Source organism: Oncorhynchus clarkii, chromosome 17, assembly GCF_045791955.1.
Source record: "Oncorhynchus clarkii lewisi isolate Uvic-CL-2024 chromosome 17, UVic_Ocla_1.0, whole genome shotgun sequence".
Taxonomy (NCBI): domain Eukaryota; kingdom Metazoa; phylum Chordata; class Actinopteri; order Salmoniformes; family Salmonidae; genus Oncorhynchus; species Oncorhynchus clarkii.
The window spans coordinates 61,448,586-61,471,517 of record NC_092163.1 but is presented as its reverse complement, the minus strand read 5'-3'; the positions used below and the strand labels follow the sequence as shown (position 1 = coordinate 61,471,517).

Here is a 22,932-nt window from a genome sequence, read left to right as displayed (position 1 = left end):
GGTGCTGGGCTGCTCAGTCTGACCTGGTGCTGGGCTGCTCAGTCTGAGCTGGGTGCTGGGCTGCTCAGTCTGAGCTGGGTGCTGGGCTGCTCAGTCTGACCTGGAGCTGGGTGCTGGGTTGACCTGGAGCTGGGCTGCTCAGTCTGACCTGGAGCTGGGTGCTGGGTTGACCTGGAGCTGGGTGCTGGGTTGACCTGGAGCTGGGTGCTGGGTTGACCTGGAGCTTGGTGCTGGGTTGACCTGGAGCTGGGTGCTGGGTTGACCTGGAGCTGGGCTGCTCAGTCTGACCTGGAGGTAGGAGATGTGGAAAAGTCCATATCGCACTACATTTTAAATCGATGTGATAATGACAAATAGAACAAGATGTTTAAGAAAGTGCACTTTTTTTTTTACTGTCCTTTAAAGCAACCAGTAGTTTGATGGTTAAAGCAACCAGTAGTTTGATGGTTAAAGCAACCAGTAGCTTGATGGTTAAAGCAACCAGTAGTTTGATGGTTAAAGCAACCAGTAGCTTGATGGTTAAAGCAACCAGTAGTTTGATGGTTAAAGCAACCAGTAGTTTGATGGTTAAAGCAACCACTAGTTTGATGGTTAAAGCAACCAGTAGTTTGATGGTTAAAGCAACCAGTAGTTTGATGGTTAAAGCAACCAGTAGTTTGATGGTTAAAGCAACCAGTAGTTTGATGGTTAAAGCAACCAGTAGCTTGATGGTTAAAGCAACCAGTAGCTTGATGGTTAAAGCAACCAGTAGTTTGATGGTTGTAGCCATCAATTGTCCCATTAACAATCACCCATATTATTATTTAATTACAAACTTATAACATTTCTTTGGTATAGTCTCTAGTCTGACTTTTCCTATCCTCTCACCGTGGCCTGCAGACAGACAGTGAGTGCATCTCGTTCTCTCCAGATTGGCTTGCAGCCTGCGTCTGTCCCTTTATACAGTCCCCAAGTGCACAGCCTTTTATGGCTTAATTAAATATCAGACAACGCTAACTCTGCCGTCCCTAACCCTTGGGCTACATCCTTCCGGACCGCCGAGAGAGGAGGAGGACAGAACGTTTGAAATACAAAGAGAGGGGAGATGTTGTCGAGGCAGAAGTAACAGCCTCGATGCCGACTGCTGTCATCAGTAAATAGGCTGGGAGTTCATTTGCGTTCATTACTGGGAAATGAGTTAGCCCGAGGACGGTCTTGTAACTCAGATTACAGCTGATGCGATTGAAGATGTAGTTACATGTTAATCTCATTTTCTGTGTCTGTCCCTAAAAAACTACATGGAGAAGAAAATATCCCTTTTCAGATTTGCCATGACTTTATATGGTTCCACTGGAAATAGATGGCTTGTTATGGAATGATGCCACCCTGTCCCTTCCACTTTCATTAAGGGGATTTTCTATTCACCTTAGCTTTTACTGCTAATATACTTCTGAGAATGAATCATTTGATTCATATTATCCGTTTCACGGTTGTGCATGTTTTTGCATTTTAAATGTTGTGTGGTGTCCTGGCCAAACCACTCTCTGTATCTGATGTCATCACTCCTCTGTATTCATTCATCAAAGTGCTACCTCTGGCTCCCAGAGTTCTTTAGTTGTTTTTGTGCTACATGCTGTTAGAACGAAATCACATTCATCTCCCAAAATGTAGCCTAACGCGCCTACCTGTCAATACTATCAACAAGGGGCATGGAGGCACAGTTTCATTGTTTTGTATTTGGACCTAAGATAACTGTCCGTAACAGAATAAAACACTTTTTTTTAAAATAGATAGCTGTTTCCTTCAATGGCTGCCATTGATATAGAAATACCCTAAATATCCCTAAAGATTTACCTTTAAAAAGCAGTTTACTAGACACATTGAATAAAACATCTATATGAGTGTGTGAGTTATTGAGAGACTCGCACAAATCCATCAATGCTCTTCAGTGGCGTCATCTTCACACAAGTGTAACACTGCCTGTGTTAGGTGCTGTTTCATGTCTGGAGCATGAATGGATAATATCTAATGACGTGTGTGTGTGTGTGTGTGTGTGTGTGTGTGTGTGTGTGTGTGTGTGTGTGTGTGTGTATATATATATATATATATATAAACTCTGGATTGATGATGCTATGTATTGACCATTGAGAGGCTTTGAAGCCCCCAGTCAGCTGTGTTGGCACTCCCCAGTTGGAACAGTCCTCCATAGGAATGAATGGAATTCTACAGTATTTGAATGTTTTCAAGGACAAAATTACATGTATTTTGTTGTTGTCGTGGGCACAGCCATATTACTACTCTAAAAAAAAAAACTGTTTTAGTTTTTATATTTAACTCACAATACAATTTAAAGTATGCATTAAAGTGTCTGTAATAATAGAATGAATGTGGACATTGATAAATGTATTTTTATAGTTTCCTAAGTCTTTTTTTGTAATTGAGGAGGAGTACCAAGATGTCAGCGCAGCGGCTGCAATACAGCACACCCTGTCAGCCATCCAGGGTTTACACATGCTATTGGTAAGGTCTGCTCTGTGCTCACATAGTGGCCCGTTCACTGGGATCTTTGAGGGCATCATTACTTCACGATGCATTTTGACAGTTAAAAAAAAATCCTGGGTGGTGGCAGCTTCAGAGAATCTACAATGATGACACTATCGGGGGAAAAACTGGAAATAAAGAACAGGCTGAGAGGTGTTTTGCATTCTTAACAGGCCACTGTAAAGGTCGGGTGTGTTTTGTATGTGTAATCAAGGCCAATTTTCCAAGTGAGTGATTTGATGAGAACGGTTCATTCGTTAAGAGGCTTATCTCTCCTTATCTCTCCTGATTCATATTATCCACTAAACACCTCTTAGGTGTATCTAGATACTCTTTTCCTGTGTGATCAATTGTATATGGCTAATTATTTGGGCTGTGGTGTGTTATCATGGCACCTTTTATATATTCTGGTCACGATGTGAAACAGCATACCTCTCAATAACCAATCATATGTCTGGCTATATAGGCTACATATTTCCTTCATCATTATTTTCTCCTTTTTCCATCCATTTCCTTCTCTAGCCATTGCTTCCCATACTGCACCTTAATCGTCCTCATCTCTCACTCCTCTCCCCCTTCCAGAGACGTCCCGGTCTCGGTCCGTTCTACACCTTGCAGCACACCTCTTGTCAGGGCTAAGGAATAACACCTTCCTCATTGGCTCCCCCTTTTCTTTTAACAAAAGTAGTTTCCTAATTTTCTCTGTTCCGTCCCTCTGCTGCACATGCCCGCAGGACACTCCATTTCATCTTGCTTTGAACTCAATTTTAATTTTGCGCTCTTGCAGTTCTTTTAATTGACATATTTATTAATGTATGACTACTCACAGCCCCTACATGTGCTCACCTTTATTCTCTCGGTCTTTCTCTCCTCATTCCAGGGCAGAACAGAGCTCACTAATTCAGTGTTGGTTTAATCCCTGCCATCTTGTCAGAGCCTATTTTGTCGGGGTCTTGTTCCTACTGGTACAGCCTGAGCCACTCCGCTTGAGGAGCTTTACTGAGAGTAAGAGAGCTATATTCCTGGCCCAAGGTCGACGTGCCTTTCTTTACATGTTCTGGTTGCCCCACTGTTAGCCAATGGTGGAACTCCCTGCCAGGATAATGATCGCTCAAGACCATATTACATCAAGTTGCACCATTTGAATAGAGGGAGCCTGTTCAGTGGGTAGCTGAATAGACAGCTCAGTGCTCTACCAGAGGTGCTCTCTCCGGGTGTAGAAAGGAGGACTTGGAGGTGACAGAGAGGGCAAGTAGGGTAGGCCTATATGGTGTTAGCATCGTTAAAATGCCATAAAATTGCAATGGTCAGTCGAAACTCCAAAGAGAGTCAAATGACGCAAATTAACGCATTGTTTAGATTGATACATGTTTGTGTGTCTAGCTTATGTCTTTGTAATCTGTTTGTATGTATGTACCTTGTATGGGAGTATTTGCTTTCTTTCAACTTTCAATGGGGTACCCTCTCTACCCTGTATTTGGGAAGTTGGCTTTAGTCTGTAATTAGCAGGGCTAGGGGAGAATATCATACGTGAGCTGGAGTACCCTTCCCCTCATCCCATCACGTACCTCTCCTCCTAGCCCCCTCTTTCCCTATATCCCCCCCTCTCCTCTAGACAGGACAGGAGCTAATGGAGACCAGGGTGATGGGTGAGATAACATTTTACTCAGAGACAGGGGAAGTGTAATGGGCTCTGTGATGATGTACCATTGGAGAGGTCTCATGCTCTTCTCCTCTCTCACCTGGCTGTCTATCTCTATCCTGCTGACAGAGCCCTTCTCTCTTTTTTCTGATCCCTCTCTCTTTCAGACGCCAAGGAGATAGTCCTGAAGGCCCAGATACTGGCTGGCGGACGAGGGAAGGGTGTGTTCAGCAGTGGCCTTAAAGGTGGAGTGCACTTAACTAAAGAGTGAGTAGCCCTGCCATCCGCCACCCGCACTCACTGAGGTGTGATTTGAGTAATGGCCCCTTCAGAGAATGGTTCTGTTCTATTTCTCTAACTACTGCTTCAGTTCTCCCTCCTAGACAGTGTTGCTTTCTCTCTGTTCCAGCTACCTACACAGGACCCTGCAATAAAAAGCTACATTTGCTACTTTAGGGAAAACTGCTCCCAATTAAACTTTGAAATAGTGAATTTATCATTGGGAAATTGCACTGTGCGCAACTCACTGAATCAGGTTATTGGAATTGTGATATACAGCTCTGATTCAGTGGAGCTCAATCGAATTGTGTTCTTCTAGCACATTGTTATATGCCTATATTGGCCAGATTTCCCTAACAATAATCTACTGTTTGTCTATCTTATATCACATCAACCAACATCTTCATTGGCCAGCTACTAGATTAATGTTTCCTCTGCAAAAAAATTATGTAGCCAAGATAGCAGCGTGATAAGGCCTGAACTGTGATTTATGACGTATGGCTACGACATATGTATCATTGTCACCCTTTCAGTATTTGGGATAACCAGAAACCTTTCTAAGTGAACCATCTGAAGTTAAGCCTCCCCAGACAGTGACTTGTGCACACAGTTCACTCTCCTAACATCTATCAAAGCAAAACACTACCTCATGCTTCATTTGTATTTTATAGAAACCAGAGCAAGAAGCAGTACAGGAATGAGACTCGCACTTCCTTTAAAGAGCAGCCGAAACCAGGATATACTTTTTCAAGAGCAGTGCTTTGTCAGAACACATTACAATCACACTGCAAATGTGCTGAACCATGTCTTTGTTGAAATGAAAACGTGTCTCAGGAGCTGAAAATAATTACTCTGTTATCTGCTATGGTGATGTCCTCTATTTTTGGAAGATGTTTGTCCTCTAGGTTTTTATCTGTAATCAAAGCACTATTAATGAAGTAGTTGTAATTGAGACACTCCTGTCTCTTCTCTAGCCCCTCTGTGGTGGGTGAGCTGGCCAGTAAGATGCTAGGCTATAGCCTGACCACCAAGCAGACGCCAAAGGAAGGAGTGGAAGTAAAAACGGTAAGTCATAGCTGGGGGTCAAATAACTTTTCTGTTTTTCTCATTTCAGGGTCATTTCAATTCAGTAATGCAGTTCCATGAAATGAATGAGTGCACAAGCATCGGGGTAATAATACATTAGTTTCTATTGTTTTTTTGTTCCTCTAGTTCTGGGGATAGGTCCCTGGTGGAGACATGCCATTTGAAGCCGGTGTCGTTTGTTGTGTTTGTGCTATTTGGTGTTATGGTTCACTGCGATAAATAATACATGCGAGTCAGGGCCTCTCTGAGACCAAAGTGTTAGTCACGTAAACAACCATTTCCAAGTGTCGCTAACAAGCAGGAATATTTTTTTCCTCACTCACACTGCAGCCCACCCAAAAACACACTTCCAGGTAATGAACCCTTCTCGGCCTGTAGCTTGTGTTTTTCCTCTCTCTCTCTCTCTCTCTCTCTCTCTCTCTCTCTCTCTCTCTCTCTCGTTCTCTCTCTCTCTCTCTCTCTGTCTCTCTCTCTCTCTCTCTCTCTCTCTCTCTCTCGTTCTCTCTCTCTCTCTCTCTCTCTCTCTCTCTCTCTCTCTCTCTCTCTCTCTCTCTCTCTCTCTCTCTCTCTCGCTCGCTCGCTCTGCCTCTTTAGTGAATTATGGCCTAGAGCTCCCCATTAACGCTTGTTTTCATTCCTGCCAGCCAGGCACACACCTCGCTCTGCTCCTGCCCCTGCTGCAAAGTTTAGGAGAAGTATCAAACTACTGTCACATTTTTATAGAAAGAGCTGGCGGGGAAGGCAGTTCACTACCACAACACCAGGGCTGAGGGGAAAGACAGAAATATAAACACAATCTGTGAAAGCATTGTTGTGAGATGTCATTTCATATGGAAACATTAGCTGCACTATCTATCCATAGCATGTCATCTGTTAGATGAATGACGACACCATTTCTGATAGTTTTATTTTGTAAACTAAGCATATAGGAATATAACATTTATTCATTGAAGAAATGTATCATGATAAATGACCCCAGGGGGACCTATATGCAGCCATGTGTCATGTATCACACACAAAAACCAGTACACACTAGATTAATTTCCCGAAACGTGCAGACATTCACAGACAAGGGAGATATGATGCTACCTGCTGTTAGTGGCTATAGTCGCAGGCCCCTCTCAAAGCCCATCTCAGTTTAGATTAGGCCTGGGATCAAAGTAATAAAGTAGCCAGAGAGCTGCAGCGATTGAACAGAACCCAGGCCTCTTAACATAGCCCCCTTTAACAGGCTGTAATTATATTGTCAAGCTCTGTTTCCCTGAATGAAAACCAGGAGTGAGCTGTCAGCCTGCCATTGTAACACGTCCCCTTCACTTCACTATACTGCAGCCATCCTCTCCAGACACAGAGCGTTATCTCTATTGGCAGGACAGACCAGGGGTGGGGAGAGGGGCAGGAAGTGATAGAAGAGGAGGAGGAGAGCATAGTAGATGGAGAGAGGGGCACAGAGAGCCAGTTCGATTGAGAGAAAGACCAGGAGAGGGTGGTAGTAGTGTGTAAAATAGATCAAGACTTTAAGCAGATAGAGAAAGACTGTGTTATTGCCTGTTTTCATGGGACATGGAGAAGAATCGTCCTCACGCTGTCCAAATAAACTATGTCAAGTTAGGCCCAGGGAGCTGATAACAAACAAACAACTCATCTCTATCCCTCTGTCTTGCCATCAATCTCTCTCTTGTCTCCATCTCCCAGCAGTGTGCTTCATTCCCAGTATAGCCTAGATTTAGACCCATAGGTTCTCTGGGTTGTAATAATATGATCTGCTGTTTCTGAGGCCAGTCTGTGATGTGAAGGTAGTAGACTGATTCTCTCCATACTGACCAGGTGATGGTGGCTGAAGCCCTGGACATCACCAGAGAGACCTACTTTGCCATCCTGATGGACCGGGCCTGCAACGGCCCCGTCATGGTGGGCAGTCCTCAGGGTGGGATGGACATAGAGGAGGTTGCCGACAAATCCCCAGAACTCATCTTTAAGGTACAGTACTGTGAGCTCTGCAACAGCATATGTTACAAATGACTAAAGATGTTGACAAGAAACCTCTCACCATTCACTGTACTTGTGATCCAATAGCTTAACATCTCTTTGCATAAACTACTGTACAGACATCCCTGGTATCCCTGTTCTTCTGTCACATCATGTGCTCTCTCTCTCTCTCTCTCTCTCTTTTTTTTCTCTCTCTTTCTCTCTCTTTTTTTCTCTCTCTTTTTCTCTCTCTTTCTCTCTCTCTTTCTCTCTCTTTCTCTTTCTCTCTCTTTCTCTCTTTCTCTCTCTCTTTCTCTCTCTTTCTCTTTCTCTATCTTTCTCTCTTTCTCTCTCTCTTTCTCTCTTTCTCTTTCTCTCTCTTTCTCTCTCTTTCTCTCTCTCTTTCTCTCTTTCTCTGATTGGCACAATGAATCCCTTGATGGAGAGATCCCTTCTCTATGTTAGAATCTCATCTCTACAAGTGCCTGATAATTATAAAGCCATTGTTTCAGGCCCGGTTCTCCTTTCCTCACTACTGGCAGGTTTCCACCACTTAATTGCATATTGTGATTTAATGTGAACATCCACTTTGTCATATGACCATCCAGTGTTTGAGTCTCCATTCTCTCTGCTTTCTCTTTCTCTTCTGCTCTCGCGTACCACAGGAAGTTATAGATATTTTCGAGGGCGTGCGAGATGACCAGGCGCTCCGCATGGCAGCTAATTTGGGTTTCAAAGGACCTCTGGAAAGACAGGTAATAGGCCCGACAAAGCTCTCTGAGCCGCAGTGCAGAGAAGCAGAGTCGCGTACACACACCAAAGACCCACAATACTGAACTCAGAGCTGATAAAACCAGATAGGACACTGCCTGTCTACTGGGCTCTTGCTGAATTACAAGGTTCATAGATCCCCATAACGTCCTTGAACAACAGACAAAGCTTTATAAGATCAAATTGCATTCATCACGTACACAGGTAACAGCAGGTATAATAGGTGCAGCGAAATGCTTGTGCTTGTTTACCGATATTAGGGGGAGTCCTCCCAAAATCATGAACAGACGTTGCTGATGAAGCCAATTCTGGTCATTGTAAACCGGGTCAGAGAGACACACAAAAAGACAAACCCCAAAATTCAAATGTGATATTAAAAGTTCTTCTCCAGTTCCTTTTAGACCCAATTGTCTTGTAGCATCATATTGCTAATTTCTATTCCTATCTATGAGCACATCAACTTAAAGAATTGGATTCTTTCAGAATGTTAAAATGCAGAAAAGGTATACATGAAATGAACATACACAATTGTCTGAGAGGTACACCCTGTGTAATACGAGCCTGTCTTGACATTGAGTTTGTAGCATAACACTATCCTGAATTCAATCCAGAAATGAAAACAATTCGCTACATACTTCCAACTGTGTCTTTTAAAGCACATTAGTTGCCACAGTCTTTTCGATTCACTGCTAATTACAGTAATTCTGGGTGTGGAATTAAATGTATGGTTAAATATCTTGGCTGCTTTGAAGAGTCTTGGTGACAAAGTGTGTGATTGTGTGTGTCTGTCTGTGAGTGTGTGGCAGAGAGCAGTGCTTACAATGTTTTCTGTCAGGCTGTTTTCATCATCAAAAGAGCAGCTCGGTTCCAGGGACAGACAGAGACATCAGTTCAAACCCTGATTCTTTGAAAAGAGGATTCCTTCCAATGACAGCCACTCTAATAGTAATACTGCTCATTTTAGGATAAAGTGGCACAATAGACACATTGCAACTCTCATTCAGAGCTAATGCATTAATATGTACACAAAGGCTGTATTATAGTAGTTTAATTACTTTTTTAATTAGGCTTAGTCATGCATTCAATTATATAGCATGCATAATACTATGATATGTGTATATAGTGGGGCAAAAAAGTATTTAGTCAGCCACCAATTGTGCAAGTTCTCCCACTTAAAAAGATGAGAGAGGCCTGTAATCATAGGTACACTTCAACTATGACAGACAAAATGGAAGAAAAAAAATCCAGAAAATCACATTGTAGGATTTTTTATGAATTTATTTGCAAATTATGGTGGAAAATAAGTATTTGGTCAATAACAAAAGTTTATCTCAATACTTTGTTATATACCCTTAGTTGGCAATGACAGAGGTCAAACATTTTCTGTAAGTCTTCACACGGTTTTCACACACGGTTGCTGGTATTTTGGCCCATTCCTCCATGGAGATCTCCTCTAGAGCAGTGATGTTTTGGGGCTGTTGCTGGGCAACACGGACTTTCAACTCCCTCCAAAGATTTTCTATGGGATTGAGATCTGGAGACTGGCTAGGCCACTCCAGGACCTGCTTCTTACGAACCCACTCCTTTGTTGCTCGGGCGGTGTGTTTGGGATCATTGTCATGCTGTAAGACCCAGCCATGTTTCATCTTCAATGCCCTTGCTGATGGAAGGAGGTTTTCACTCAAAATCTCACGATACATGGCCCCATTCATTCTTTCCTTTACACGGATCAGTCGTCCTGGTCCCTTTGCAGAAAAACAGCCCCAAAGCATGATGTTTCCACCCCCAATACAGGGCTAAGATTTCATACTACACCGGCTCTGACACTCGTCTTATGTGGCAGAGCTTGCAAACTATTACAGACTACAAAGGGAGCACAGCCATGAGCTGCCCAGTGACACAAGCCTACCAGACGAGCTAAATCACTTCTATGCTCGCTTCGAGGCAAGCAACACTGTGGCATGCATGAGAGCATCAGCTGTTCCGGATGACTGTGTGATCACGCAGCCAACGTGAGTAAGACCTTTAAACAAGTCAACATACACAAGGCTGCGAGGCCAGATGGATTACCAGGACGTGTGCTCCGGGCATGTGCTGACCAACTGGTAAGTGTCTTCACTGACATTTTCAACATGTCCCTGATTGAGTCTGTAATACCAACATGTTTCAAGCAGACCACCATAGTCCCTGTGCCCAAGAACACAAAGGCAACCTGCCTAAATTACGACAGACCCGTAGCACTCACGCCCGTAACCATGAAGTGCTTTGAAAGGTTGGTAATGGCTTACATCAACACCATTATCCCAGAAACCCTAGACCCACTCCAATTTGCATACCGCCCAAACAGATCCACAGATGAAACAATCTCTTGCACTCCACACTGCCCTTTCCCACCTGGACAAAAGGAACACTTATGTGAGAATGCTTTTCATTAACTACAGATCAGTGTTCAACACCATAGTACCCTCAAAGCTCATCACTAAGCTAAGGATCCTGGGACTAAACACCTCCCTCTGCAACTGGATCCTGGACTTCCTGACAGGCCACCCCTAGCTGGTGAGGGTAGGTAGCAACACATCTGCCACTCTGATCCTCAACACTGGAAATCCCCAGGGGTGCGTGCTCAGCCCCCTCCTGTACTGCCTGATCACCCACGACTGCATGGCCAGACACGACTCCAACGCCATCATTACGTTTGCAGACGACACAACAGTGGTAGGCCTGATCACAGACAATGACAAAACAGCCTATAGGGAGGTCAGAGACCTTGCCGAGTGGTGCCAGAATAACAACCTATCCCTCAATGTAACCAAGACTAAGAAGATGATTGTGGACTACAGGAAAAGGAGGACCGAGCACGCCCCCATTCTCATTGACGGGGCTGTAGTGGAGCAGGTTGTCAGCTTCAAGTTCCTTGGTGTCCACATCAACAACAAACTAGAATGGTCCAAACACACCAAGACAGTTGTGAAGAAGGCACGACAAAGCCTATTCCCCCCCAGGAAACTAAAAAGATTTGGCATGGGTCCTGAGATCCTCAAAAGGTTCTACAGCTGCAACATCGAGGGCATCCTCCTGACTGGTTGCATCACTGCCTGGTACGGCTACCTGGACTATTTGCATTGTGCCCTCCCCCCCCTCCAACCCCTCTTTTTACGCTGCTGCTACTCTTTGTTCATCATATATGCATAGTCACTTTAACCATATCTACATGTACATACTGCCTCAATCAGCCTGACTAACCGGTGTCTGTATGTAGCCTCGCTACTGTATATAGCCTCGCAACTGTATATAGCCTCGCAACTGTATATAGCCTGTCTTTTTACTGTTGTTTTTATTTCTTTACCCTACCTCTTGTTCACCTAATACCCTTTTGCACTATTGGTTAGAGCCTGTAAGTAAGCATTTCACTGTAAGGTCTACACCTGTTGTATTCGCCGCCTTTGACACAAACTTTGATTTGATTTGAATTATCTTATCAGAAGCTTCTAAAGCCATGACATCATTTTCTGGAATGTTCTAAGCTGTTTAAAGGCACAGTCAACTTAGTGTATGTAAACTTCTGACCCACTGGAATTGTGATACAGTGAATTATAAGTGAAATAATCTGTCAGTAAACAATTGTTTATTACTTGTCATGCACAAAGTAGTTGTCCTAACCGACTTGCCAAAACTATAGTTTGTTCACAAACAAGTTGTGGAGTGTATGAAAAACAAGTTTTAATGACTCCAACCTAAGTGTATGTAAACTTCTGACTTCAACTGCGTACCACGCACTCACTCAGTAAAACATGACAAAATCACCTTTTTACGTGTGCTTAAAAGGTGATTTGCCATGTTTTATTAAGTGTGTGCGTGGTACTGAGTGGCCTTGGCGTGTCTGCTGTTCAGAGGCATATTGTTGGGTAATTACTGTCCTCTGTGGAACTAACAGGCTGCAGATCAGATTATGAGGCTCTATGATCTGTTCCTGAAAGTCGACGCCACTCAAGTTGAAGTCAATCCTCTCGGAGAGACTCCCGAAGGACAAGGTACGACTCTTTTTTTCTTCCTCTTTTTGGTATCTACATATCAGAAGTTATTTTTATCTGGGTCTGTCTGTGTTTGTTCTCTCTCCCTCTCTTTTTCTCTCTCATTTGCTCTCTCACCATGGGAGTGTATTATGGGATTTTAGGTATACTGTATATTGTAGCATAACACTATCCTGAATTAAATCCAGAACTAATTGCCTCTTGAGTTAAACTCACAGATAAACTGATAGATGACACAAGTCTGCTTCTCCACAACTTTTGATGCATTGTTATGAAACAAGTTCTTGTTATAGGTCTGGTTCATCAGAGAGTGACAAGAAAATAACATATTGTAGCTTAGTATAATAATTGCTTATGAATATTGATGAGAGGTCTATTAATTTGTTGTGTACAACCAAGCTGTACTAGCAAGGCAGAAGCAGTGTTTCTGTAGACTCACATTGAAAGTAGATCAACTTGTTCTTCATTTTGTACATATTCAACGAGGGAAGGGAATCAAGTACCATAGATGTCTGTTTTTCAGTCGAGTTTGAACAACAAACCACAGTACTGAAGAACATCACTGTAGGCAGAAAGTTACTGCATGTCTTTTCCATTTTGGTCTATTTTTTTGACTTTCATTTCAGTGTAACTGAACGCTCATCACCAGAGGGACGGTAAAACTAAATTACTGTTCATCTCTGAAAATGTGCTACAGTGTTAATTTCGTGAACAAAAATAGTGACTAAAATATTTGTCAAACACTTATTTTTCAGGGACAATTGATGAGACTATAACTTACTAAATAGACACTAAACTAAAGTTGACTGAAACGAGCCAAAATTAACTCTGTGACAAAAAAATTGACTAGTAAGTGGACTGAGCAAGAGTTTTTGGAGAGATTGAGAGCTTTTCAGTGATAAGCACAATTAATATTAGCAGCACAGATGCGCAGCGCAGTTTCGTTAAGTGGGAAGGACAAGTCACACCCGGCAAACACAGCCTACATCAGGTGGTGGGCTGCAAGGGAGCAAGAAATGAGTGTGGGCAGACAGGTTCCGCCACGGCTCTGCCTCTGATTATACATATCGCATGCGACTCTCTCGCTTCACCTTAGCTAACCAGTCACTAGCCATCTAGTTAGCTACCCTTTGTCTGGTTAAGAAACATAAGTTGCTTTTTCGAAATTAAAAACAGTAGCAGAATTGAGTTGAATAGTAAGACAACAGTCTAGCTAGGTTTTTCTCACCCTTGAGTAGGCTATAGAAAAGTAGGCTGTCTTTAAATTTGTAGTCTTGCTCAACTCTCCTACTTTTCCCACTGCATTTCATATACAGGTTCTATATTCTAGACTCCCTCTTTTCTTCAGAGAAAACGTTTTAATTCTAGCCCTTAGGCTACCGTTCAAAAGACATGTCCCATAATACTGGCACTACATTGTTTGTTTTTCTTACGTGCATCGTGGGCCATTCTAAAACTAGGCTACTTGCGGACCTTCCTGTTAGTAATTTGTTTAGGCTGCACCAAATATTTTTTACAACTAAGCCAAGATTAACCACAGCCAGTTATTTCCAATGGTAGAGAACAAGCAAGGAGGTGGGCAGAGCCAAGCACGAGCTAGCGAGATCCTATTGGCGCGTTCTGGCATGTATTTGCATATATCCGTTAGGGAATGCCTAATCTCGGGTACCCAGAAGTAAAATAATATTGTGAAAATGTGTAATTTCCTGTTTTACTTCTGGGGGAATTACATTAACAATTGTGAATACCTTCATGCAAAGGAAGGAAGAGAAATCTCCTTCCTGGCAAACGGAAACTCTTGGCCAAACCCTTCGCCCAAGACGAAAACCCAAAACCAGGAATTACTGCTGCTGGGAATCACATCATTTTACATGAGCCTGGACAGATTCTTGCCGTTTCATCTGTCCGTGAGAATCTTTGAATCCTATTCTGTGAAGTGCGTGTATGCAATAATGCAATTTTGTAAAACTTTGGCAAAGGGTAAAGTCTACAAAACTTTGTCCATTCTGTTCGTAACAGATTTTACACTGAGCAAAAATAAATACGCAACATGTAACATTTTCTACGATTTTACTGAGTTACAGTTCATTTAAGGAAATCAGTCACTTGAAGTACATACATTAGGCCCTAATCTATGGATTTCACATGCCTGTGAATACAGATATTCATCTGTTGGTCAGATACCTTAAATAATATATACCTTAAACAGATAACAGATACCTTAAATAAAAGGTAGGGGCATGGATCAGAAAACCAGTCAGTATCTGGTATGACCACCATTTGCCTCATGCAGCACGACACATCTTCTCATAGAGTTGATTGTGGCCTACAGAATGTTGTCCCACACCACTTCAGTAGCTGTGCAAAGTTTCTGGATATTGGCAGGAACTGGAAAAGTCTGTTGTACATCTCAATCCAGAGCATTCCAAACATGCTTAATGGGTGACATGTCTGGTGAGTATTCAGGCCATGGAAGAACTGGGACATGTTCAGCTTCCAGGTATTGTGTACAGATCCTTGCGACATGGAGCAGTGCATTATCTTGCTGAAGCGTGAGGTGATGGTGGCAGATGAATAGCACGACAATGGGCCTCAGGATATCGTCACGGGATCTCTGTGCATTCAAATTCCTGTCAATAAAATACAATTGTGTTTGTTGGCTGTAGCTTATGCTTGCCTATATCATAACCCCACCACCACCATGGGGTACTCTGTTCACAATTGACATCAGCAAACCGCTCGACCACATGACACCATACACACTATCTGAGCACACTTCTCCAGCGTGCCAGTGGCCATCGAAGGTAAGCATTTGCCCACTGAAGTCTGTTATGCCGTCGAACTGCAGTCAAGTCAAGACCCTGGCGAGGACGTCGAACAGTTTGTTCAGAAATTCTTTGGTTGTGAAAACCCACAGTTTCATCAGCTGTCTAGGGGTGGCTGGTCTCAAACGAACCTGCAGGTGAAGAAGACTGATGTGGAGGTCCTGGGCTACCGTGGTTACATGTGGTCTGCGGTTGGGAGGCTGGTTGGACACACTGCCACCATCTTTAAAATGTTGGAGGTGGCTTTTGGTAGAGAAATAACATTAAATTATGTGGCAACAGCTCTGGTGGATATTCCTGCAGTCAGCATTCCAATTGCATGCTCCCTCAAAACGTGAGACATCTATGGCATTGTGTTGTGAAACAAAAAAACGGTCCCCAGCACAAGATGCACTTGTGTAATGGTCATGTTATTTAATCAGCTTCTTAATATTCCACACCTGTCAGGTGGACTTATCTTGGTAAAGGAGAAATACTTACTAACAGGGATGTAAACAAATGTGTGTACACCATTTGAGAGAAACTTTTTGTGCTTATGGAATATTTCTGGCATCTTTTATTTCAGCTCATGAAACATGGGACCAACACTTTACATGTTGAATTTATATTTGTGTTCAGTGGTGTATCCACAGATAGAACAAGGCGTAGCCACAGGTAGAACAATGAGCCAGATGTTTCAAAAGGACACAATGTTTTGGAATGTTCAGATAGAAATATGCTATGTAGAACAAATGTGTATTTCTCTCTTGGTCTCTGTCTCGCTGCATTTGTGTGTGTCTGTTTGTTTTGTATGTCATGTGCATCTTCTATGTAGGCTGAATTAGGCCAGATAATTCTTATATAATATTATTGTTATGCATGTTTGTCATTTTTCTGCTTTTGGGAAGAGAATAGGATGCTATGCAGAAAAATATGTTGGTAGGCTATGTATGTTTGTGCACATGGAAGTCAGTGATTGTTTACTATAGGTTAATGAAGCAATACAAATGTGATGTGACTAAAAGGGCCCACTGTTTGTGCCATTTTGACAACTAGACTAAATCATTATTCAAATGACTATAATGACTAAGACTAGACAGAAAAGAATGTCAAAATGAACACTGTTGTACTGAAGTTGGTCACATACAGCAGATCCAGGAGACTCCACTTAGCTGCTGTTGAAGTTTGTTTCCCATTTATTTTGGTTCCCCTAGTGGGTGTGACTGTGTGTGGGGGTGGGGCTGTCTGTTTGTGTGGGCTGTGTGTGTGTGTGTCACATCACCTTTATTACTCTTGGGAGCTTCAGCCAAGGTAGTATTTCAGAGATGAGCCATTACATAGTGAATTTACCGTTGGTTCCATGGGGATCCCGTGTCCCACTACTGTCATTTGTCCTCCGGGCTTTTATAGAGTGTTGATAGATGAAGGCTCCAATCACCCTTGTGTAAATGGTTATGGTATATAGTGGGCCTTACAAAGTACAAATCCACAAGGAGCACACCTCAGGATTTCAGCCCTGCAATGCTAAGAAACCTGAAGTAGCTCCACTGATAATCAACCCTTAATGAAAATCTGAAGTAAATACTTTGCTTGCAGTTAACATTTAGCTTACAGTTTCTTTGAACTGCACCTTGTGAAGTGTAAAAATAATATATTCTCCCTTAGAGGCACTGTCCAATACATAAACATGAGCTTCACCATTACGAATACTGAAGTAATTAAGTATAATAGGATGAGGTCACTTGACACATTTTATTTAATATTTTTTATTGAGTTTGTAAGAAATGTTAATTACATTTCCATTTCATATCCTCATCTATTTGTCTTCCTATTTATGTTTGTCTCTTTCTCTCCTCTTTCTCGCTCCCTTCTTTCAGTGGTGTGCTTTGATGCCAAGATCAGCTTTGACGATAACGCAGAGTTCCGTCAAAAAGCCGTCTTTGCCATGGGCGACATGTCAGAGAGCGATCCCACAGAGACAGAGGCAGCCAAATGGGACCTCAAGTACATTGGCTTGGATGGAAACATTGCCTGCTTTGGTGAGTTCTGGTTTATGGCTCTCCACTGTCCACACACATGCATGTTCTATGCATTTAGCCATGGCTAACCCACACCAACTGGAATGGAGTTTTTTTTTGACTGGGCTGACTGGGCTCCTCTCCAGTCCAAATTAACAACCAGCTTTCTAACGACTCCAGAAGGAGGACGCTGTAACCAATTCTTTCTAATTAGCCATAATAATAAAAAGTCTCCAGTGAGCTGGATTGTTAGCATTCTCATTATAGGTCTCCCCTGTCATAAATCAAATCTTTATAGTGTAATTCTGGGCTGCTAGGGAGTATATCCTGGTTGCCCTGCAGCCTCATAAACGCTGTGGCAGTAAGATCACGGTTAGTGACTCTTTCCCGTGCCCAGTCTTTCCTACAGGACAACAGCTCAGAGCTGATGGGCTCCTTAAAAGCTCTGTAACCCACCAAAGTGACAGCTGTTAAAACCAGTTTCCTTTTATTGAGACTTCTGTAGGGGCGCTTGCCAGGATGCAGGCTTAGCGCTGATAACCCAAATGAGGTAAGACATTTATAGAGAGGCGTGTTGGCTTCAGCAGGAAGCGGCTGAATCACTTGGCTCCCTGGCAACACAGCACCAAGCAACCCAGCGGGATAGGGATGCTCTCATTAAGCTGCCTGATAATACGGGCCAACACTAGTGCGACAGAACTTCTTTTAATCAACACTTGCTTTCTGAAGTCAAGAGTGTTGCCGTAATCACGTTTCCCTCCGCTTCTCAACTTCTTGAAGTGTTAAATATCCTCATTAGACGAGTTTTAACAGTTGACCTCTTAAAGCTTTAAATTCTCTAAAGATGATTTGTTATTCCTTCTTCATTAGATCATTTACTCATTTATTTCACTGTGCACTCTTATGTTTTTGTTTTAATGATTGTATTAGGTAATGTTTATTGTAATTAAATCCCAACTACTTTTCAATGTCACAGTTTTCTCTCAAGGGTTTATGTTTGAATTCTCAACATCATTTTGATTAATGTGGGAAATCTAACTTCATTGGAGTATGGGGGGAAAAACTATTATAAGAGTTCCGGTGTCGTCGATTGTCATCTAACTTTGCGATTAGCACAGCAACTATTTTGAAGGGATGCTCTGGACTTTAAAGGCCCTTCTCTGTTTTCTGAGACCAGTAACACCTTTCTTTGTGGTTTAATTTCACCTTTGACCTGCCATTACAGTGAATGGGGCTGGTTTGGCTATGGCCACGTGTGACATCATCGACCTCCATGGAGGGAAACCGGCCAACTTCCTAGACCTGGGAGGAGGAGTGAAGGAGAAACAGGTTTACGAGGCCTTCAAACTGCTCACTGCCGACCCCAAGGTAGGGGTTTTATCCTTCAAACTGCTCTAAGATAGGACCACACTTCAAGCTTCAAACTACCAAAAGATGTAGGACCACACTTTATATAACAGTGCTGGGGAGAGGAGGTATACCACCTAAAGACCGAAAACAAAGCTTATTCACAATGCTACCGTAGCTAGTTCCATACCAAATTGTCAGTTGCTCTCAGAGAGCCAACACACTGTTCCAAGAACCTGTTGAATTCCCAGTTTGTCAGCTGCTCAACACTTTACCCAAGCGATTCTGTACATCTCTGTTGCTACTTCCTTTGTGTGTGTGGTTGTTTAACCATGAGTCCTGTCAAAGCTCCTTACCTCTACGGGATCAGTGTCCCTATACCGGGACGGTTGATCATGACCAACGCCAATGTGACCGGATTGAAGTTTTAAGTAACAGCAAACTTTCCAGGACATAGACATGTCTTTATATGGGCAGAAAGCTTAACTTATTGTTAATCTAACTGTACTGTCCAATTTATAGTAGCTATTACAGTGAAAAAATACCATGCTATTGTTTGAAGAGAGTGCACAACAACAAAACTTTTATCACGGCAACTGGTTTGATACATTCACCTCTGAAGGTAAATAATGTACTTACATTCAGTAATCTTGCTCTGATTTATCTCTGAGGGTCCCAGAGATAAAATGTAGCATCATTTTTTTTAAATAAAATAAATGTTTATATTAAAATGTAGGAACTGGGTTCTACAGTTTGAACCCCTGCTGCCTCTGGCTCCACACCCCCCTATCCCGGCCGTCAAGATGTGTGAAACTTAAATTTTGTATTACCATATACATTTGGTATTTTCTCTATAGTTAAGTATTTGAAAATGTATCAATTGACCAATATGGCACAGTATGTGCAATGCTTCACTGGATCGATCTATAATTTTGCGCACACACTGCTGCCATCTAGTGTCCAAAATCTAAATTGCGCCTAAACTGCAATATTGTATTATGGGATTTCTCTTGCATTTCAAAGATAATGAAAAAGAAAAATAACTTATTTTTTTTTCGTATTATCTTTTTTACCCGATCTAATGTATTATATTATCCTACATTAATTTCACACACCTTTCAAATGGTATCAATAATATGCATATCCTTGCTTCAGGTCCTGAGCTACAGGCAGTTATGTTTGGGTATGTCATTTTTGGCGAAAATTGAAAAAAAGGGTCCCATCCTTAAGAGGTTTGAAGGCTTTATCTAGTTGGTTAGACACAAGTCCACCTTTGTAACAAAGACACAACATTCATTAGCGGGTTTGGCACCAACAGCGATGTTTCTCTCAGCGATGTGGTTTTAGAGATCATCTCCTAAATATAATGCCATGGTATTATTGACTGTTGTGATGAATTGCGGCTCCGCAGCCACAATGAAACAAGCCTTTTAATGACTGCCGTCAGTCTTCTCCCAATGCAGAACGCAAACCCATTACTGTACATCCCTGGTGGAATTAATGGCCGGAACCTCAGAGGGAAAGATGTGGCACTGGCACCTCTTTATGACTGTGGAATCCTAAATGATCAGATTACCAATAGTTCTGCAGCAAACAGTTGGAGGCTTATAACTATGCCGCAGTGCTGGTTGTGTTGACACTCATCACAGCACTAATTCCCTGTTTGCCATGACTTGACTTTATTGTTTTTCTCCCAGTCTATTTGACAGTATAGTTGTCTGCAGATGTCATAGAACAGTGGTAAAGACGGTTCCTCCTATCCATTGTTGAAGAGGCCAGTTTACCACACATGTCTTTAATACGTCAAAGATGAAGGACATTGAGAACAAAGGGCATATAGACATGATGTGGCATTTCTTCATAAATATGCATAAATCTGGCATGATACTCATTGCAATACACAAGTCACTTGAATAACATGACTTTGCTTCACTTCAGTTTCATGTAGCAACTTCAATAGTTGACTATTTCCTTTGTAGCTATAGGCTAAATCAGACCCTAGCCTAGTTCTGCCTTTTGGTTCTGAGGGCTCCAGTCACACACACATACCAGAGATGAATTTTAAAGAGGTGCAAGCAAAACACTCCAGCTGATGTATTGTCCCATTCAGATATCCACAGTGTATTTATAATGTTGGGCCCTGCATGAATTCATCAATGTGTCGTAAAAATAGAATAGAATAACAGGAGAGAAAACAGTGGTAGAAGTGTTTCTCACTCCTCTGAGGCAGTGTGATCAAATTAATCCATTATGATGTCAAACCAGGTCATAATAGAGATGAATTTGCGGGGGAAAACGAGACAGCTTTTAAAGACTGCATTACACTTCCCAATTATTCTTGCATAGGGAGTCGTTTTCTCTTTATTCTGTCTTCAATGCAAAGCCGAAACCCCAGAGTAAAGGCAGTACCTGTCCCTCCTCCAGCAGTATAGAGACGAGACAGAGACACAGAGAGGATTGATATTACTCTGTGTACTGACATTTGCATTTCATACAGGGATTTGGAGACTCGTCAGATCTGTGGAGAGAATGTTAATTATTAGATTCCTGCATGATGAAAATCCTATTTTGCATTTTTCTTTTCAGAATTTCCAAACTTTTAAGTACTAAGATTTCCTACAACTCAGTTCCATTTAGGCCTAGACTGTAAACAACTTGGGGCAGAGAGAGGCTATTGAGTGAGAATCAATAGCTTGCAATGCTAAGGATGCACATATTTTGTTAAGTGTTTGAAATGTGTCCATTATACTGAATCAGGTACTTGAAAGCATACTTGTCATGACAGACTCAACATTCATGCTTACAACTGAATTTTTCATTTTTTTATTTGCTTTGGGATTGAAGATGTTCACTCATTCTAACTTTTCCATGAAATGTTAATCAGGAGTGGAGTGTTTATTTTGCCATATTAAATACATCAACTCAAAAGCCTCGTACTTGACACCCAACAGTTTCCTCAAGTTTTGGTGTAGGGTGAGATGCCTAACAGTGACAGAACTAGCTGTATACACATTTTCACTAGTTCAGCAGTAAGGCGATTCCACGGTAACAGAGTGATGCTGAGACTCAGATTTTTCTCTTTAAAAGGTATGCCAAACAAATATCAATGAACATTTTACTAAAACATGTTTAATTAAAGAACAATGCAGATGCAAAGTTTGGTAACAGAATGACGGTTTATGCCGTTGGTGCCATCTCTCATCAGTTGACATACATTTTACAGTGAAAAATCTGTATTATTTTGTTACTGTGGAATTGAAAAGTATTATACACTTACTACAGCCTACTACAGTATGTCTCTAGGGAAGCTGATGCATTTCTGCATAAGTGAATATTTTCTTGTGTTCTCTGACCCTCATTGGTGTATCATTTTGACAGCCTTATTTCAGCTGCTAGGTTCCATATAGCCGCTAACAGTTCATATGGTTACACATAGTATATCTCAGTCGCTCTACAACCCTGATCCACACACCTGATTCTAATGGTTACACATAGTATATCTCAGTCGCTCTACAACCCTGATCCACACACCTGATTCAAATGGTTACACATAGTACATCTCAGTCGCTCTACAACCCTGATCCACGCACCTGATTCTAATGGTTACACATAGTATATCTCAGTCGCTCTACAACCCTGATCCACACACCTGATTCTAATGGTTACACATAGTATATCTCAGTCGTTCTACAACCCTGATCCACGCACCTGATTCTAATGGTTACACAGAGTATATCTCAGTCGCTCTACAACCCTGATCCACACACCTGATTCTAATGGTTACACAGTATATCTCAGTCGCTCTACAACCCTAATCCACGCACCTGATTCTAATGGTTACACATAGTATATCTCAGTCGCTCTACAACCCTGATCCACGCACCTGATTCTAATGGTTACACATAGTATATCTCAGTCGCTCTACAACCCTGATCCACGCACCTGATTCTAATGGTTACACATAGTATATCTCAGTCGCTCTACAACCCTGATCCACACACCTGATTCTAATGGTTACACATAGTATATCTCAGTCGCTCTACAACCCTGATCCACGCACCTGATTCTAATGGTTACACATAGTATATCTCAGTCGCTCAACAACCCTAATCCACGCACCTGATTCTAATGGTTACACATAGTATATCTCAGTCGCTCAACAACCCTGATCCACGCACCTGATTCTAATGGTTACACATAGTATATCTCAGTCGCTCTACAACCCTGATCCACGCACCTGATTCTAATGGTTACAGGGTGGCAGGTAGCCTAGCCTAGATGTTAGTGTTGGGTCAATAAAGAAAGGTTGCTAGTCCTAATCCCCGAACCGACAAGGTGAAAAATCTGTCTCTGCCCTTGAGCAATCCACGTAACCCTAATTGCTCCAGGGTTGCCGTTGATAATGGCTGACCCTGGCCATGACCCCACACGAGGGTGTCCCTGGGGAAAGTTGGGATTTGCAAAAA

At 42.2% G+C, this 22,932-nt stretch overlaps 1 protein-coding gene across 1 annotated transcript in view; it reads left to right on the top strand.

Annotated features, from left to right (window-relative positions):
- The window catches only part of LOC139371219 (succinate--CoA ligase [GDP-forming] subunit beta, mitochondrial-like), a 126,544-nt gene that overhangs the window by 41,691 nt on the left and 61,921 nt on the right, over positions 1-22,932 (top strand). The window contains exons 3-9 of the mRNA XM_071111422.1: positions 4,330-4,429; positions 5,416-5,506; positions 7,355-7,507; positions 8,161-8,250; positions 12,201-12,297; positions 16,979-17,140; positions 18,345-18,487. Of these exons, the coding sequence (XP_070967523.1) occupies positions 4,330-4,429; positions 5,416-5,506; positions 7,355-7,507; positions 8,161-8,250; positions 12,201-12,297; positions 16,979-17,140; positions 18,345-18,487 (836 nt within the window). The remainder of the gene's footprint in view (positions 1-4,329; positions 4,430-5,415; positions 5,507-7,354; positions 7,508-8,160; positions 8,251-12,200; positions 12,298-16,978; positions 17,141-18,344; positions 18,488-22,932) is intronic.